At 39.4% G+C, this 20324-nt stretch overlaps 1 protein-coding gene across 1 annotated transcript in view; it reads right to left on the reverse strand.

Annotated features, from left to right (window-relative positions):
• Positions 1–18480, reverse strand: part of gna13a (guanine nucleotide binding protein (G protein), alpha 13a) — a 50892-nt gene extending 32412 nt beyond the window's left edge. The window contains exon 1 of the mRNA XM_060844902.1: positions 17935–18480. Coding sequence (XP_060700885.1) covers positions 17935–18456 — 522 coding nt within the window. The 5' untranslated portion in view covers positions 18457–18480. The remainder of the gene's footprint in view (positions 1–17934) is intronic.
• Between the last annotated feature and the right edge of the window lie 1844 nt (positions 18481–20324).

Raw genomic sequence — 20324 nt, forward strand, 5'->3', positions numbered from 1 at the left:
AGTTTGCCAATTAATTATTTGAACACATTACTAAACAAGTGTAGTTAAAACTACAAATTTGAAACTATGGGAAAAAATTATAATAGTCCCAGTAAACCCACAGCATGAACTCATTTAGAAATAAAGACAGATAATTTAAAAAGCTTAGCAAATTAATAAGTTTTTAAAAGCCATTTCAAAATTGGAGTATCACAAAGATGTTTGGTCAAAGAACAAGTTCTAATGCAGTGCACTGGTCTTCTTTGGTTTTGATTGCCAAAACAAGCTTTCACTGCATTGCATTGCATTGGCCTTTTGTAGTACACATTTTTCAGGGGACATCTGGTATTTAAAAAAAACACATTCAGGACTTCTTTTTAAAAAAAAAACAAAGACACTATAAAGTGCCAAAAATGTTCACAAACTTGAAGTTAGCACACAATACAATCCCTCCAAAAATTGTTTGCAATAGCTTCTATTTTCAAGAAAATTATTTTTCCAAGTTGAGAATTTAAAAATATAAGAATCAATAATCTAACCACAAACATACTAATGGGATAATAAAAACCAAAAATCCAGGAAACATTTAATAAATTCAGTGGTAAATATGGAAGGCGAACAACAGGTAATATTTCTGGTCTAAAACCACTTCTCAGAACACCCCAGATGAAAGGTCACAGATCAACAGCATCAACTCTTTTTCTCTCTCCACAGATTCTGCTTGTCTCATCAAATATTTACAACATTTTCAATTTGCAGTTCAGATCTTCAACATTGACAGTATTTTGCTTTTATACAAATGGAAATCTAACTCAGTAGCTATAACAAAACACCCGTGACCGGAGAACAAAACGTTCCTTTTACCCTTGCTTTTATTCATGTACAATGACAAAAATTACCAAGAGGTTCATTTTTTCAATCAGTTTGAAGGTTCAAACACAAGTAGCAGTTTTTACAGATATCAGCATCTCTCTAATGTAACTTTCATGCTCTTAAAGAACAGCATTTTATGGAATAATGTGTTTCCACAGGTAGTTTAATGCTGTCCTGACACTCAATTAAATAATTTTAATGTCATTCGCTAGAAATCAGCAGCAGGGATCCATGCAAATTTCTTTCATACCTCATTCCAACTGCAGTGAAACTATGAAGGTAACTGTGGAGACTTTTTTGGCTTTAGCTCAGCACAAACAAAATGACCAAAATTAGTACATCAAGTGGGGGACATAAATGTTAGATGGGAAAAAAATTAAGAACAGTGTTCGGCTCAACTGAGTACACATTAGCCCCACCACTTGGCCACACTTATCCTAAATAGCTGAAAGTGGACAGATGCAATTAACTGTCACTAAAATAAGTACCAATTACAAAGTCATTTGCTTAAGCATGACTATTTCAGATTGACTGTACTTCATCAAATGCTGCACTTGCACTGTCTTTTCAGAAGACTTTACTGCCTTCAGTTACCCCCATTGGCCTCAAGAGCTTCTGCAATAAAATGCCAAGATAAATGGGTTTATCACTGCGTTTAATTCAACCACGGTCCAGTCCTCCCTAGCTGAAATGCCTGAACTCTGTGCTTAAAGTTCACACCGAAACCAAAGATGAAAGTAAGCAACACTACATACTTGAGCCCCATTCAGCTCTAACACTACACAAGACATGGATCATTAACACAATGTGCTTACAAAACCAGCACACAGAGAGCCACAAATGGAAAGATGAAGGGCAACGATGCCTTCTGTCTATCTCAGAAATGTCTTGGTTACACTGGCCACCATGTATCAAAAACAAACTGCAGTGCTAGTAATACAGCCACAGGAGGTAATGGAAAGTGCATTTTCATCCAATAATCTACTCGAATTGCTGTTTCACCTCAACACCTGAAATACACTTTGTAGGTCGACCATTCTCCTATTGTCTCTATGCAAATAAATATTTGCAAGCATGTAATATCACCATTCTTCCTCAGGAAATGCCATGCCTTTACTGACAACTCTACTGACATCCCAAATATAATTAAATGTACTCATACTGAGAAAGATTAAATAGAACTTGTTTATACATACCTTTTTACACTTTGCATAAAATGCTAAATATAACATACTGTACATATACTTCCTTAGCAACTTTAAAATACAATAAGTGTTGTCGCAGCCATATAATACAAATCAGTAGCAACAGAAATCAGCGGAGTGCTGAAAACTCTGTGATAATGTGTCCCTGCTGAGTGGTGCAATGACTATTACAATTCTTCATTGCAATTCTTTACATTGCACCTGTACTGTATAAAGGTAGTTGGTGATCACTCAGCACAAATGTAGTTGAGGGACTCAAGTCAGCAAGTTCAAGAACATTCCAGTTATATCACAGTACTTCAGTTCAAAAATTATTTGATAACTACCTCAGATTTTGAACAAGCCATATAAAAAATTTAGTTTCGAGGTTAAAACTGCAATTGGCAGGTTTCTGTTCATCAATTTGCCTTTCTAATGCTGCATCCAAGTCAATGTCAATAACGTGCTTATTACAGTAAATTACTTCCATTTTTGTTAGAGTTCAAAATGCAACAATTGACTGTCCACAAAGAAACTAATGTATCTCAGTAGCTGTGCAATATCTTAAAGCCCATTCTACTTTTAGATTTCAGGGAAATGGGGAAATATTCACAGGTTACAAAATAAAAGACCAGCAGAGTACTTTTAGGGAACAAGTTAAGAGCTAAGTAAACAAAAGAGATGCAGGGCCAGGCAAAGTGTAACTGCATGACATGGGAGCTGGTGCACCCCATTTGATTCATTGACCACATCTGTATCAAGTGTCGGTTGCTTGAGGAACTCTGGCTCAGAGGTGATTAACTGGGCTCTTCAGTTTAAAGTGTGTGCGTGCATTTTTTTGGGGGGGTGGGGGGGCCTGGATGCTGCTTTTCAGGAGGCAGACACATCTCTAACATTAACAATCCTGAAACTATCCTATCAGTGTTCAGGGACAGGAGGATATGACAAGTGAAGCAAATACAGGAATCAGGAGATAGTGCTGAAGGAGCCCTAGCTCTTGCACTTGACTAAAGGGTTTGAGGTTCTTACCCTCTGCATGGAGAGTGGGGGCTGTAAAGAAAACTGACCATGGCACCACAGTACAAGGAACCGTTCAAGAGGTTTTTTTGGGGGCAGGTGGGGATGTAGTTGTAACCTAGTCTAGGATGGTATAGTCAAGGAATAGACACTTCTGTGGCCAAGATCAACAGTTCCAAAGACTCCGTTTCCTGCTTGGTGCCCAAGTTCAGGTGATATCGTCCAGGCTGCAGAGGGACTTAGCATTTGTAGGATGAGAAAGATTCACTCGTTGTGGCCCAAGCAGGTCCTACAATATAGGTAGTAAGAGGAAAGAGTTTCTGCTGATGGAGTATGAGCAGCTAGGGGATAAATTAAAATGCAGAACCAAAAAAGGCAATAATTTCTGGATTACTATCTGAACCATGTGCTAATTGGTAAAGGGTCAACAAGCTTAAAGAGGTAAATATGTTGCATGTATAAAAGGCACTACAACAATAATCGTGGAGGACTTCAATATGCAGGTGTACTGGGAAAAATCAGGTTAGGAGTGGATCCCAGGAAAAGGAATTAATGGAATGCCTACAAGAAGTTTTGTTTTTAGGTGCAGCTTGTGGTAATTCTGTCTCATGACATCACCAAATCCAGACATAACTAGAGAGCTTAAGATGAAGGAACAACTAGGGGGCAGAGACCATAATTTGATAGAATTCATCCTCAGTTTGAAAGGGAGAAGCTTGAATTAGCTGTAAAGGTATCACAATTGAGTAAAGGTAACTATAAATACATGAGGGAGGAGTTAGCCAAAGCTGATTGGAAGAGGAGCCTAGCAGAGAAGACAGTGGAGCAATAATGGTAGGGGTTTCTGGAGCTAAATCAGAAAGCATAGCAAAAGTTCATCCCAAAGAAAAAACAAACATACCAAGGAGAGGATGAAGCAACCATGGCTGACAAGTCAGGTCAGGGAAACTAAAAGCAAAGGAAAAAACATTCAATGTGGTGAAGATTAGTGGGAAACCAGGGGATTTAAAATGAGTAGAGGACAACTAAAAAAAAACTGGGGGTGGGGGTGGGGAAGAAGAGATGAAATAGGAGAGTAAGCCAACCAGTAAAATAAAAGACTACTAAGAATTAAAAAAAATATAAAAAGTTTAGAGAGGCAAGATGGGTACATCGGACCGCTGGAAAATGAGGCTCGGGGACGAGTAGTGGGGGCAAAGAAATGGCAGAGGAATTAAATACGTGAAATGGTGTTGGGGCAAGATATGGTATGAATGGAGCATTGGCTACCTGGCAGAAGGCACTGATGGAGTCTTTTTCAGAATGGCAGTTGGTGACTTGGAGTTCTGCAAGGGTCAGTGCTGGGACCACAACCATCCACATTATACACTACCAATCTGCACAAAGGAACTGATGGCATTTTTGCTAAGTTGGCAGACAACATGAAGATAGGTAGAGGGAAGTTGTGTCAAGGAAGTGGGGAACTTGCAGAAGGACTTGGATAGGCCAAATGAGTGAGCAAAGAAATGGCAGATGGAATACAATGTGGGATAGTGTGAGGTAATGCACTTTGGTGAAAAGAGCAGAGACATGGACTATTTTCTTAATAAGGAAAGATCAGAAATTTGAACTGGGACTTAGGAGTCCTACTTCAGGATTCTCTTAAGACTAATGTGCAGGTTCAATTGACAGTAACAAAGTCAAATTGAATGTGAGCAAAAGGGCTAGAATGCAACAGCAAAGATGTACCACTGAGGGTGTATAATGCTCTAGTCAGACCACAATTGGAATGCTGTGAGCAGTTCTGAACTCCCTAAGGAAGGATGTGCTGGCCTAGGTGGGAATCCACAGGAGGTTTACAAAACGATCCTGAAGATGAAGGACTTATGATGTGAGGAACGGTTGAGGACTCTAGATCTGTACTCAATGTAATTTAGAAGGATGAGGGGGATGTGATTGAAACTTACAGAACACTGAGAGGCCTGAATAGAAATGGATATGAAGAAACTGTTTCCATTAGGAGGGGAGTTAGGGCCTAAGGGTAAGGCCTCAAGAGTGAAGAGGCAACCCTTTAGAACTGAGAGGAGAAATTCTTCAGCCAGAGGATGGGGAATCTGGGAACTCATTGCCACGTTTACTGTGTGGAAGCCACATTATTGAGTGTATTTAAGACAGATAGGCTCTTCATCAGGAAGGGGATCATACATTACAAGGCAGAAGAATGGAGTTGACAAATGTATCAGTCATGACTCAATGGGCCAAATGGCCGAATTCTGTTCCTGTACTTTTATGGTGCTTGATTGTAAGTCCCTGTCATTTAAACTCCAGTACCTAAAATCACACTTGAAAAATGTGTACAAACTGCTCAGTGCAAGTTTTATAATTAATGCAGGTTCATGCTTTTTAAAATTCATGTTATTATTGATTGTAGGGTCAGTTAGCTGGACAGCTGGTTTGCAACGCAGAGTAATGCCCCAGTTTGGGTTCAATTTTCTGACTGGTTGAGGCCACCATGAAAGAATCTCTCTCAACTTCCCTTTCCCTGTGACATAGTAATCCTCAGGGCTCTAGCCAAGACAACTTAACTTTATTATTCTGTGTCACAAAATGCTCTACAACATTCAATTACTATCCTTTACAAAGCAACTTAAAACCAAATATTTATGATTACTTCAACTTTAGACAGAAAGATTAAAACTGATACCATGTTAATGTTTTGAGAGACAAATCACACTATCTTCATGAAGTGTTACTAAACTTACTCTCTCAAAATGATAAACTAAAGAAAGAGACCAATTCAGAGTGAAAGCCTCACAGTTGCCTTGTCACACTTCTCTGCAACTGCCAACAGCTTTTGCATGCTGCATTTAATTTAAATGAAGAATTAAAATAAATTTTATTCTTGAAGGTCAGCAGTGTCTATTTTTTCCTGGTTTTCGACCACAATTGTATTATGTTGTGCAAATTACTTAACATTGTCTATTTTCCTGAGTATGTGGCACTACAATTTGCACGAACTACAAATAAATTTGTAGTTGATGATGCCAAAATCAGAACAAGTGGCTAATTTTGACAGTATTAAGCATGAATGTTCAAAAGCTGATTGGGGGCAGATGTTCGCAAGTAAAGGGACAACTGGAAAATGGGAAGCCTTCAGAAATGAGATAAAGAGTCCAGAGACAGTATATTCCTGTCAGGGTGGAAGGAAAGGCTGGTAGGTGGAGGGAATGCTGGATGACTAGGGAAATTGAGGGTTTGGTTAAAAAAAGCAAGGAAGCCTACATCAAGCATAGACAGGACAAATCAAGTGAATCCTTAAAAGAGTATAAAGGCAGTTGGAGTATACTTGAGGGAAATCAGGAGGGCAAAAAGGCGATGAGAAATAGCTTTGGCAAATAGGGTTAAAGAGAATCCAAAGGGTTTCTACAAATACATTAAGGACAAAAGGGCACCTAGGGAGAGAATAGGACCCCCTCAAATATCAGTGAGGCAGTCTTTGTGTAGAGCCACAGGAGATGGGGGAGACACTAAATGAGCATTTTGCATCAGTGTTTCCTAGAAGGAGGCATGGAAGATATGATATAAAAAGAGACCTAAGGGGGAGAGGGTGGTACATGTATGGAATGAGCTGCCAGAGGAAGTGGTGTAGGCTAGTTCAATTGCAACATTTAAAAGATATCTGGATGGGTATATGAATAGGAAGGGTTTGGAGGGATATGGACCTGGTGCTGGCAGATGGGACTAAATTGGGTGAGATGTCTGATTGGCATGGACGAGTTGGACCTCAGGGTCTGTTTCGTGCTGTACATCTATGACTTTATATAGAATGTAGGGAAATAGATGCTGACATCTTCAAAAATATCCACATTACAGAGGAGGAAGTGCTGGATGTCTTGAAACACAAAGGTGGATAAATCCCCAGGACCTGATCATGGATACTCTAAAACTCTGTGGGAAGCTAGAGAAGTAATTGCTGGGCCCCTTGCCAAGATATTTATAAGATCGATAATCACAGATGAAGTGCCAGAAGACCTGAAGTTGGTGAACGTGGTACGATTATTTGAGAAAGGTGGTAAAGACAAGCCAGGGAACTATAGACCGGTGAGCCTATTGTCGGTGGTAGGCAAGTTGCTGGAGGGAGTCCTGAGGGACAGGTTTTACATATATTTGGAAAGGCAAGGACTGATTAGGGACAGTCAATGTGGCTGTGTGTGGGAAATCATTTCTCACAAACCTGATTATGTTTTTCAAGATGTAACAAAGAGGATTGATGAGGGCAGAGTGGTGGATGTGATCTGTATGGACCAGTAAGGCATTCGACAAGGTTCCCCATGGGAGATTGGTTAGCAAAGTTAGATCTCATGGAATACAGGGAGAACTAGCCATTTGGACACAGAACTGGCTCAAAGGTAGAAGACAGAGGGTGGTGGTGGAGGGTTGTTTTCAGGGTTGTTTTTCAGACTGGAGGCCTGTGACCAGTGTCATAGTCATAGACATGTACAGCATGGAAACAGAGTCTTCGGTCCAACCCATCCATGCCGACCAGATATCCCAACCCGATCTAGTCCCACCTGCCAGCACCTGGCCCATATCCCTCCAAACCCTTCCTATTCATATACTTATCCAAATGCCTCTTTAATATTGCAATTGTACCAGCCTCCACCACTTCCTCTGGCAGCTCATTCCATACACGTACCAACCTTTGCGCGAAAAAGTTGCCTCTTCAGTCTTATTTATATATTTCCCCTCTCATCCAAAACCTATGCCCTCTAGTTCTTGACTCCAAGACCCCAGGGAAAAGACATTGTCTATCGATCCTATCTATGCCCCTCATTATTTTGTAAACCTCTATAAGGTCACCCCTCAGCCTCCAATGCTTCAGAGAAAACAACCCCAGCCTGTTCAGCCTCTCCCTGTAGCTCAGATCCTCCAACCCTGGCAACATCCTTGTAAACCTTTTCTGAACCCTTTCAAGTTTCACAACATTTTTCCGACAGGAAGACAACTAGAATTGCACGCAATATTCCAACAGTGGCCTAACCAATATCCTGTACAGCCGCAACATGACCTCCCAACTCCTGTACTCAATACTTTGACCAATAAAAGAAAGCATACCAAATGCCTCTTCACTATCCTATCTACCTGTGACTGCACTTTCAAGGAGCTTTGAACCTGCACACCAAGGTCTCTTTGTTCAGCAACACTCCCTAGGACCTTACCATTAAGTGTATAAGTCCTGCTAAGATTTGCTTTCCCAAAATGCAGCACCTCGCATTTATCTGAATTAAACTCCATCTGCCACTTCTCAGCCCATGGGCCCATCTGATCCAGATCCTGTTGTAATCTGAGGTAACCCTCTTCGCTGTCCACTACACCTCCAATTTTGGGGTAATCTGCAAACTTACCAACTGTACCTGTTATGCTTTCATCCAAATCATTTATGTAAATGACAAAAGTATAGGGCCCAGCACCGATCCTTGTGGCACTCCACTGGTCACAGGCCTCCAGTCTGAAAAACAACCCTCCACCACCACCCTCTGTCTTCTACCTTTCAGCCAGTTCTGTATCTAAATGGCTAGTTCTCCCTGTATTCAATGAGACCTAACCTTGCTATCAGTCTCCCTTTGGGAACATTGTCGAATGCCTTACTGAAGTCCATATAGATCACATCTACTGCTCTACCCTCATCAATCTTCTTTGTTACATCTTCAAAAAACTCAATCAAGTTTGTGAGACATGATTTCCACGCACAAAGCCATGTTCAGAAATGAGATAATAAGAATCCAGAGAAAGTATATTCCTGTCAGGGTGAAAGGGAAGGCTGGTAGGTAAAGGGAATGCTGGATGTCTAAAGAAATTGAGGGTTTGGTTAAGAAAAAGAAGGAAGCATATGTTAGGTATAGACAAAATAGATCGAGTGAATTCTAAGAAGAATATAAAGAAAGTAGGAGTATACTTAAGAGGGAAATCAGGAGGGCAAAACGGGGACACGAGATAGCTTTAGCAAATAGAATTAAGGAGTGCCACAAGCATCAGTGCTGAGTCCACTACTTTTCATCATTTATACAAATGACTTGAAATATAAACATAGAAGGTATAGTTACTAAATTTGCAGACAACACCAAATTAGAGGTGTAGTGGGCAGCAAAGGAGGCTACGTCAGTTTACAACGGGACCACGATCAGATGGGCCAATGGGTTAATGAATGGCAAATGGAGTTTAATTTAGACAAACGTGAGGTGTTGCATTTTGTAAAAGCAAATCAGAGTAGGACTTATACACTTAACGGTAAGGTCCGAGGGAGTGTTGCTGAACTAAGAGACCTTGGAGTGCAGATTCATAGCTCATTGAAAGTGGAGTCACAGGTAGATAGGATAGTGAAGGAAGCATTTGATACACTTTGGGGGTGGGGTGGGTGTGTGTGTGTGGTGGTGGGGTGTCCAGAACTTGAGGGCATAGGTTTCGGGTGAGAGGGGAAAGATATAAAAGGGACCTATGGGGCAACTTTTTCACGCAGAGGGCGGTGCACGTATGGAATGAGCTGCCAGAGGAAATAGTGGAGATTGGTACAATTGCAACATTTAAAAGGCATCTGGAAGGTATATGAATAGGGAGGATTTGGAGGGATATGGGCCAAGTGCTGGCAAATGGGACTAGATTAGGTTGGGATATCTGGTCAGCATAGACGAGTCGGACCAAAGGGTCTGTTTCTGTGCTGTACATCTAGGACTCAAAATTAAATTTGTAAAGAACAAAATTTTCAGCTAGAAATTATTGGATTATAGGATCGTGTCACAGTAACAAAGATACCAATTATTTCCAAGGGTTATCTCCTTCCCTTTATTACTTCTCTATCCTGGCCCAAGACTAATATAAAAACTACAATAAAATAAAGAACTGAGGACTTTGGAGATCTATAAAGAAAACAGAAAGCATTGGAGAAACTCAGCAAGTCTGGCAAAGTCAATGAAGAGATGCTCTGTTTCTCCAGCACTTTCTACCCTAAGCAACCACTGTCAATATTAAATGCTGATCATGATTGCATAGTAGGAAGTTTATATTTCAATGCATCTTAAAAGTCGGCCTTAAATATCACTGATATTTCAGTTCCCCATACCAAACGGCTTCTGGACATCTCCAAGTCTTTTTTTCCCCCCCCCCTACGTGATAACCTTATGCTAAGAACACTAGCTACAGGAGTCAGTCTTCCTGAATTTATATCACATTGAATCCCTACCACCAGGAATGGCTCAAGACATTTATTTTACATTAGGCTCTGCTGATATCACTCCAGATATGAGATCCAACTTGACTACATCATGCTCCCAGGTTCCACTATCCAATATAATTAGATTTTATGAAGCACATGTCCCTGTTGACCAAAATCTCTTGAGCTCTGAATTCTGGACTCAGCTGGAACCTCAATAAGATCTGAAGATTGTCAGTCAGCTGATATTCAAACTCAAGTGTTCATTCATAATATTTTGCCAAATCAAGAATTCTAAATTTCTTTCAACAGAATGGAGAGCCAAAGATCAAATAATAGAAACCTGACATGACCTGCCAAATGGGAACACCAAAATGTGTCAACTCAATTAATTGAGAATTTCTGAAGCAAATCAGTTTTATATGCATACTGACTGTAAATTGCACTGGTTGAGAGTCATGATTCAATTGTAATTTCCAAAAGAGAACTGAAAACTACATAAAGGGAAAAATTTGCAGGGCTATGTGGAAAGAGCACAGATTAGGACTAACTGGATTGCTCTTTCAAACAACTGATATAAGCATGAACTAAACAGTCTCTTCCTGTAGAAAATGATATTATGATTCCAAAACAAAACTGTCCACTCACTAAGATAAGAGTTAAGAAGCAGAATTCAGAATTAAACTGGAAGCAGATAACATGAGCTGGAATTAGAAAGAAAATATTAAACTGACAAAGAGTAAATGAAAATTCAAACAGCAAAAGATAAAGAAATAGAAGGAATGAAAAAAGCGCAGAAATTAAATGGGGAACTGTCACTTTGAAGAGATAGTTCAATTTAAAGAAACATCTTTTTAAAAATGAGGACCATCATTTTATCCAAAGGAATTAATAAAATTTCCAATGTGAGTTTCTGAATTCAGAAAGAATGGCTTCCTTGATAGGGGTTTCTCAACGTTTCATGATTACATTTTGAAAATCAAATGTAGTTGGCAGCAGAAATCAATTTGAACATGATGTTCTGAATAGAGAACCCTCCTTCGCCATTACTCATTTCAAGAACACTGCCAGTCAAAAAGGGAAGTGTTGAAACTGGCGGCAATAATGTATTTTTTTCAACTGCTGCATCTTCTGCTAATACTCACTGTCTTCCTTTGCCAATGTGATCACTTTATTCATAAACTTCATACCGACTTTCTAAAAAAACAAACAGCAATTTCCTTGAAGCAAATTTACCCTATTATTGTAACTTTCCTCAAAGTTTGAACACAAATAAAGATTTTGCAATGAAAGTACAGCAACTCTGAAAATTGTTAAAGTAAATATATTCTGTAGCTAGTGAACAAATTAGTATAGAAACGCTAACAGAAACTTGTGAACATACACTGTAGAATTTCAAAGTTTTAAGGTGAACATTCCTTCAAATAGGAACTGATGTTTTAACTAGTATACTTGATGCTCACTAATTCACTCTAAACCTCTTGGCGTTTTTATTCTCCTTCCTTCACTGATCAAGGTCAGTGACTCATGCTGGGTTATGCTGTCACAAGTGCAGTCTCATACCTAAACTAAATGGATAACTCTGATCTAGTCAGCTATTCAGTAAAGAATAGTTTTGTTAAGAAGGCATAAGGTGTGTTAGCTTTTATTGGTAGAGGGATTGAGTTTCAGAGCTATGAGGTCATTCTGCAGCTGTACAAAACTCTGCACTTGGGAGTATTGCATGCAGTTCTGGTCACTGCATTATAGGAAGGATGTGCAAGCATTGGGAATGGTGAAGAGATTTATCAGGATGTTGCCTAGTATGGAGGCAAGGTCTTATGGAGAAAGGCTGAGGGACTTGGAGCTGTTTTCATTAGAGAAGGTTAAGAGGTGATTTAATGAATGCATATAACATGATCAGAGGATTAGATAGAGTGGACAGTGAGAGCCTTTTTCTTCAGATAGTGATGGCTAGCACAAGGGGACATAGCTTTAAATTGAGGGATGATGGATTTAGAACAGATGTCAGAGGTAGGTTCTTTACTCAGAATAGTAAGGGCATGGAATGCCCTGTCAGTAACATTAGCGGACTTGTCAACATTAAGGGCATTTAAACGGTCAGTGGATAACATATAGATGATAATGGAATAGCGTAGGTTAGAAGGACTTTGACCTTTGATTGTTGCGTTGACCTGTGAAACCAAGGTCCAAAGGGCCGGTACTGCACTGTAATGTTCTATGTTTTAAAGGAATATCTCAAAATGAGCTCTTGTCCAATATGTACATGCTTCCCAACAAAACGTCAATGGGCACCAAACCAACATGGGTACCATAATTAATTCCTTCTCTGCATCTTCATCCTAGGATCGTGAGGCAAGCTCAGTCCCTCAGCAGCCCAGACTGAAATAGACTAAATACATAGTAAAGAACATAAGCCAGGACTTTCTAAAGACAAAATTTAAGCCAATGAACTACGACAAACTGCTTCTCATTTTTCTTCCTCCCCCTTTGGCATCATTAGATGAGTGTGTCCTCATTTCAAAAGTGTACTGAGATTCTAGCACCCACCATTTCATGTTCAAACAGAGAGTGACTGCAGAACTGAGTGGAAAGGGGGATCTGGGTATGCTGGTACATGAATTCTAAAATAAAAAAGTGTACAGGTCACAAATTAATAGGAAGATGCATGGAATACTGCTTTTTATTGAAAGGGGAATGGAACAGTGAGGCAGACTTTTGTTGCAGGCTTTGGTGAGATCACATCCCAGTAGTGGGCAAGTTTAGTCTCTTTATAGCAAGAGAAGCAGTTCAGAGATTTGCATGATCCTTTCTGGGAGGAAGGCCGTATTCTAAGAAGAAAAAAATCGAACAGATTGTGCTTACATTCATTAGAGTTCAGAAGAATGACTGATTATTTTACTGAAACATTATAAAATTCTGAGAGGAGATGGTAGTGCGAACACTGAGAATATTCCTTCTTATAACAGAGACCAGAACTAAGTGACAGTTTAACAAATGGTCGTGATGATTTTTTTTCCCTGAGTACTTGGTCTGTGAAATTTTCATTCCCAGAAAGCCATGGAGACCAGCTAATCAAGTGTATTAAAGAGTGTTCATTAGATTTGCAATTAGACTAAGGAGTCCAGAGTTATTGTGGACTGGGACAGACAAAGTGAAATTAAGGCCACAATCAGTTCAGTGAGGACCACCAAGGCGAATCTTCCACAAGTTGATATTCAACCTCAGACACACTCCTTTACCCAAAAGGAAGTTGTTATATCTCTAATGTAATAAGATTTCACATATGATACTAATTCAGTTAAGTTGTGACAGTTACCAACCTAACCCAAGATTTTGTCATATTAAACCAAGCACTTTGTGAATTGCACAGCTGTAAACTGCACTTGAACAGGAGGATTCAGTTTTTAAAATAAATTTCCTGCAATACAGTTAAATTTCTATTCCAAAAAGTCATGAAGCGTCCAGAGTCAATGGTCTGTGTTTGGTTTTTGGCTGTAGAACCGCAAATTCTAGAAACCAGAACCTATTTTCTCTTTCCACACGTTTTGAGATTAAATATAAAATTAAGTCTAATATATGCATTTGGTATAAAAATCTGGCAATGTCTAACACTGCAGTTTAGAACCCAGATTCACTGATGCTGATACACTGGATTGAGTAAATGGTACCAAAAATAACATTGTTGACAATGTGTTTGAGCTAAAAGCTGAGAATTTTAACTTGTTAGTAATTATAGATTTAAATTACTCTCACATATGCAGAACTGACAGCTCTGCCAAGCTTAAAACTAAAATTCCAAATCACACCAATGAATGTTTCCACTGCACTAGATGCAATGAAAACATCAAAAATCCTGTGGTGGAAAACAACAATCCCTTGGCCTGTCTTTTTTACATCATAATTTTTCAAATATAAAACTCTCAAGTTCATATCAGGAAATTAACATTGCCACTTTATAATCAAACTCTGCCACCTTTAAGAAATATCCAGAGGGTAAAAATGGTTAAAAGGATCCCTGTGACGATTTTAAAAGAAAGGCAGAAAGAAAAAGTTATTGTAGTGAACACAATCAATATGCGGGACCAGAGTCAGAAGACTAAAGGGCAAATGACTAAATTGTGGATCTTATGGAAGTTGCTAAAATAAGTGGACTGAGGGAATAGGGTAGATTTTGAAAGAAGAATATGATTTGCAATTTGATGTGTTGTGACTTAGAAAATAAATAAAAGCTAATAAAGATAGCTCATCAGTCCATGTGTCAAAAGTAAAGTTGCATTCAGGGATGAGGTGAGCATCGGAAAGAGTTTAGAAGCAAAACAACACAGCTGGTTGTCTCAGTGGAAGTAAACAAAGGATCAGGGCTCAAGTACAAATTGAAAAACATTTTCTTCCTTTACGAGCCTTGCCCTCTGGGCGATCAAATGGGATAAATCAGCAAAATTCAACTTGTCAGTTCAGCAGAACTTCAAAAAATCTGACAATTACAACATTTTGAACAGAACTGAATCTGTACAGATCCCAGAGACTGCAACAATTAAAATTGTTGATGTAAACTCAAATGCTAATATCCTGAACCCTAAAATAATTAAATCAATACTAGTGTGGAACTATATGCAGAAAATTTTTGCTTAAAGCCACTGGCCTGTAAGCTGGTGTAATCTTGAAAGTTACTTTATAAATTAATTTAAAAATGATCATTCTTATCAAAACAATATATTTAATGAAATTAAATGTTTGTGAATCAAAGAAACAAATCAGAAATCTAAAATTTAAGCAGACAGCTTCCATAAAATCGTATAGGTGAAAATCAAGGTAGGAATCACATGCCAAGAGGTGGTCAAGGACAAAACAATAAAACAGGGAACCAAGTGCAGGGAAGATGTTGGGAAGTTGTCTGAGCAAAAAAGGGGGGGGGGGGAGAAGAGAAGAGTCTGAGACCAAGGACAGAGGGGAGCAAAGAGACACAGATACACGCAGAGAGACAATTTTCTTCTTGCTTAATTGTTGCACATGATAAAGGAAATGTTAAATGCAACACCGTGTATTTCATATCCATGTCCAAATCACAGTTCTAATCGTTATATAGGATGTTAACTCATTGCTGTGCTTGTTAAAGCCTAAAAAGCGATTTGATAAGAGCCACAATTTTTCAATTTACTGGAATGTAGATCAACCCACTTTCATTAATCTTTGTACATATGCAACAAAATACTCAAAAATTGTTTCTTTTAAAAATTCCTGGTTTGTTGTTAAGTGCAAATATTTAACAGAAGTCAATATATCATTAATGTTCCTAACATATAATAATTGCAAAGCATTCAAAAAGTCTTTGTTTTTGGGTTTCATGCCACGCTTTCACTTCTCCACAACTAATTGCTCTTTAGCTAAGGTACTTGACAGTGTTTTAAAACACTATTTCCACATTCCCCACAGAATTAGTGAAATACAGACATTAGCACCAAATACAATGAATCAATATGTGCATAGTTAAACTATTATTTTCACTGAATGACCCTCAGTTCTTAAAACTTGTTAGAATTTGAAACAAAATTTGATGACAATTTAAATATTTACAGTTTTATGACTAGTCTTCTAATAAGACTGGTCAAGATCCATGAACTTTATAATTGATCAATTTGCAAAGGAAGACTAGATTATCTTACAATTTAGCCAAAATGAGTACAATAAAGAATTTAACCATTTACAATAATTTTCAAATGCTGCAAATCAGTGTATATTCAGGTGAATATAAAGAATGAAGCATCAGTAGTGTTTCGTTCAAAACGTACTTGGTTTAGGTTTAAAAGAAATTGTGGTTTTACCAGAGTTTCAAGACATACAGCCTGTAAAATTCAACAACATTAATCTGAAGGATTATACTGCCAGTTTAAACAGGGGATGCAACGGGCTCACTTTAGAAGTGGGGGGGGGGGGGTGAGGGTAATTCAAATTCCTACATTGACTATGATTCCAATTCACTTGCCTTTGTTGTATTCTATCAGCTTTTGACCACATATAAATTCAGAGTAAGGAAAAAAGGATGCATGCTATTTTACCTCATTGAATCACACTATCAACGAATCATAACAGCTTCGTCGGCGCTTACAGAAATATGCACCATTGAACTCACCCACTCCCAGATTTGGAATTATAAAATGCCTGCCTGGGTTAAATAAAATGCAAAAAAATTCCACAGATGACAATGACAGATACAGGAAAGTCACTTTCTAAATCAAACATACTAGATTTGCAGTTGGATAGTAGGGAAACAATGATAAAATTATACAGTACCAAAGAGGTCCCTCAGCCCATCAAGTCTGCACCAAGAAAACAAATCTAGGTTAAATCTACACAAGTCTTACTTCCTGGCATTTGGCCAATAGCCTTGAATATGATATTTCAAGTACCCATCCAAGATTTTTATAAACAAAATATTATAAGGCTTCCCACCCCCACTACCCTACCTACCTACTCAAACCCTCCCTGCGCCTCCATGATACTGTATTCCAAATTCCCATCACCCTCTGGATAAAAAAACTTTGCCTCAAATCCCATCTAAAGTTCTGCCTTTCATCTTAAATTTTTGCTCCCTTTAGTCAATTTTAAGTCTGATAATTCACAACAATGCTATAGGCCTCATCTACTCTTTAAAAACTAATTTTTGATTTCACTTCCTCTCTCACTGCATTTGCTAATTATATCTACTTAATTAAAAGAAACCCCTTTGAAGTCATCACACCCACCCAAGCTACGTCATGCATAAAGTGTTGATTTCTCATAACTTCAAAACATTTTGCGCACTACTTTACTCAGACTGGAAAAAACTGTACTGTCCATTTGACTGTTAGCAGGACATTAGTAAACTGCTATTGTCTTAAGACACGTAATCTAGATTCCTAATAAGCTTGAAACATGCCGGTTACCCTTGTTGTTACAAGCTTGGATATTAAAGGCAAAATTAAACTTTTTATTATTCAGCCTTTCTATTTTATTAGTATGTGAAATAATTACTCTCCAAATAAATCAGATAACATTTCACAGATAAATTTGTCACTTTTCTCAATGATGGGTACACCTCTATCAGTTTATGATCACAGTCGAAAACAGATTTAAAAGGATGGATTATAACACTATTAGTCAAAAATGTAAAGGCAACAAATATTAGTCACAAAAGTTACTAATTTGTTAAGATGTGGCAATTTTCAATATTATCGGTAAGTTTCAAATATCGGTGAGCACAAGGGTTAAATGGCAGAAATTACACAAATTTAACTCTGTACTCCTCCATAAAAGTTTAAATATGATGAAGTTTAAAAGTCCGAGGCACTTTCGATCTTCAAACTACATACAGTATACAAGAATAAACGTGCGTCTTCTATATACATTTACGTTTACGTCCAACGAATAGGGAAAGAATTGCGGTTGAACAAAACTTTAAATTTATATAAAAGTTTGACAATAATGGGGAGTGGATGAGGTTATTTCTAAAAAGAACCTACAGCGTCAAAAAGATCCGAAGTGAACGTCTTAGTTTGTGAAGTTTATTGGAGACTAGAGAATTTAACCATACAAGCCCCCCCACCCGCCCAAAGCTGCCACTCGAACACACCCTCCAGGAAGCGGAGGGCTTCTCGTTCCGTTCCCCAGGGCCTTTCAAAGCCCGCGTACTTTCCCCGGCTCCGAGTTACTCACCAGCTGGAACTCCCTGCGTCTGTCGTAAGCGTTCTGGATACCACTATCTGCCCATAGCGATCTGATGGCCGGCAAGTAATTGAGAAAAACCCGCGTCTCCATGAGGCCCGCGGCGGCCCCGGTCAACGCCCTGGTGTCGAAACTCATCAGGACCTCGCCGTTCTGCTGGTTGCCGGGGTCTCCCCAAGGGATGCGGAGCTTTTCCCTGGCGTCCACCAGGACTCGGATCCCCTTCAAGATGTTACTGTAGATGGTCCCCCTGAACTCCTCTTTGGCCTTCTGGTCGAAGTCCTGGCCATGAATAATTCGCATCTGCTTGAGGAAAGTGCTTTTGCCGCTCTCGCCGGCCCCGAGCAGCAGGATCTTCACCAGCCGCCGCACATAGGTCTTATCCCGCGAGATGAGCTCGTCGATCTGCTTGCTCTTGCGGAGCTGTTCGGCCTCTCGCTGGGTGAGGACGCAATTCGGAAAACAAGCGGCCAGGAGGGAGCGGGACGGCAGGAAATCCGCCATCTTTAGCATTCGATAACATAGTGAGGGGGCGCGGGCACGAGGCGCGTTACCGCCGCACACGTTGGGCGAACGTTCAACGTCACGCACACGCACTGACCTCGCTGGAGCGCCACCGCCGGCTGGAGGACCAATATCGGTGCTCTGCGCTCAGAAGGTGGAATTGGTCCATCAATCTCCAGCTCCTTCTTCCGAGTTATGCATGTGCACAATATGATACAGGGGAAATCAGCTGTTAGTGGTTCTAAGTGAGAATTCGGTACAGTTAACGCAAAACAACAAAGTATTATAAAACAAAAACAGAAGTTGCTGGAGAAGGTCAGCAGGTCTGGTAGTATAGGTGGAGAGAAAACAGAGTAGCGTTTCAAGTCCATTGATCCTTCTTCGGAACTAATGTTAACTAGGAAATTGCTCACTGCTTTCCCTCCACAGATACTGCCAGACTTGCTGAGTTTATCCAGCAATTTCTGTTTTTGTTTTAGATGTCTAGCATCTGCTGTTCTTTTCTTTTTTAAAGCATTATAAAAATCATAGAAATATACACGACAGAAGAGGCCCATCAATTCTTCAGCCCAAAAATATACTACTACCTACACTCGTCTTACTTTCCTGCAGTAGGCCCATTGCCTTGAATGTTATGACAAGTACTTTTTAAAGTTGTGAAATTTCCCACCTCAACCACCCTCCCAGGCAGTGCATTCCAGATTCTAACCACCGGCTGTCATTCCTGATGAAGAGCTTATGCTCGAAACATCGATTCTCCTGCTCCTCAGGTGCTGCCTGACCAGCTGTGCTTTTCCAGTACAACACTTTTTGACTCTAATCTCCAGTATCTGCAGTCCTCACGTTCTCCTAGATTCCCACCAGGTGAAAAATCTTTTCCTCAAATCCCCTCTAAGCCTTCTGCCTTTTACTTTAAAATTATGCCTCCTTGTTATTGACCGTTCGACCAAGGGGAACACCTGTTTTCTATTCAATCTGTCCCTGCCTCTCATAACCTTATATTATTCTAACAACCTTCTCTGGTATTAAGAAAACAAACCGAGTTTATTATCTGGTGTGCATCTGAGATACCTGTGAGGTGCTCATCCTTTTGCGCTTGCACCCCTGTCCCAAGGAAGCCTTTTGGTGAAACGCTCTCATATCTAACTATTCTTCTCGCTGTGACAAAAGGTTATGATGGTGCATGAGCTGCTGAGTGTTGTAGCTTCATTTATGTTTAAGCGTAAACCCTGACAGATTGCAAGGTGCACATTAGTGCCATATTGACAGCTGCAACAAAATGATAGACATTGCATATGAGGCATTTGATGGAGTTTTGGGCACCGAACCCCCTGTGCTGTAGCCCTTTGCAGACATTAAGTAGTCATCATTAGTCTAGCTTTTACGTCAGATGTTGTTGAATTTATTGTCAGCTCCTGAAATTGAAGGATTGCAAAGGTTAGTAAAATAATTTATTTCTTATCCACTTATTTTATTTCAAAGCAGCAGAGTTAAGCACTGATAATCACACGATGTCACCTAGTTTAGTCTTCATCCAAAGGTGTACAGCTCAATATTTAAATACATTTGCAATTTGTTTATTTTGTGCTGTTCTTAACTAACATTTGTAATTTGTTTCTAGTTTTTAAAGTTCTGAATAAGGATTAGGAAGCCTTTCCATAACCCTTATAATATTTATGATGACTAGTTAATTTCCTGTTAGTATTGTGAATACTTAGTCAGTAGTTGCAATGTTTTATATTAGTGGAAAAATCAACTAGGAGAAAGTGAGGACTGCAGATGCTGGAGATCAGAGCTGAAAAATGTGTTGCTGGAAAAGCACAGCAGGTAGGCAGCATCCAAGGAGCAGGAGAATCGAAGAAGGGCTTATGCCCGAA

This window comes from Hemiscyllium ocellatum, chromosome 25 (genome assembly GCF_020745735.1).
Source record: "Hemiscyllium ocellatum isolate sHemOce1 chromosome 25, sHemOce1.pat.X.cur, whole genome shotgun sequence".
Classification (NCBI taxonomy): Eukaryota; Metazoa; Chordata; class Chondrichthyes; order Orectolobiformes; family Hemiscylliidae; genus Hemiscyllium; species Hemiscyllium ocellatum.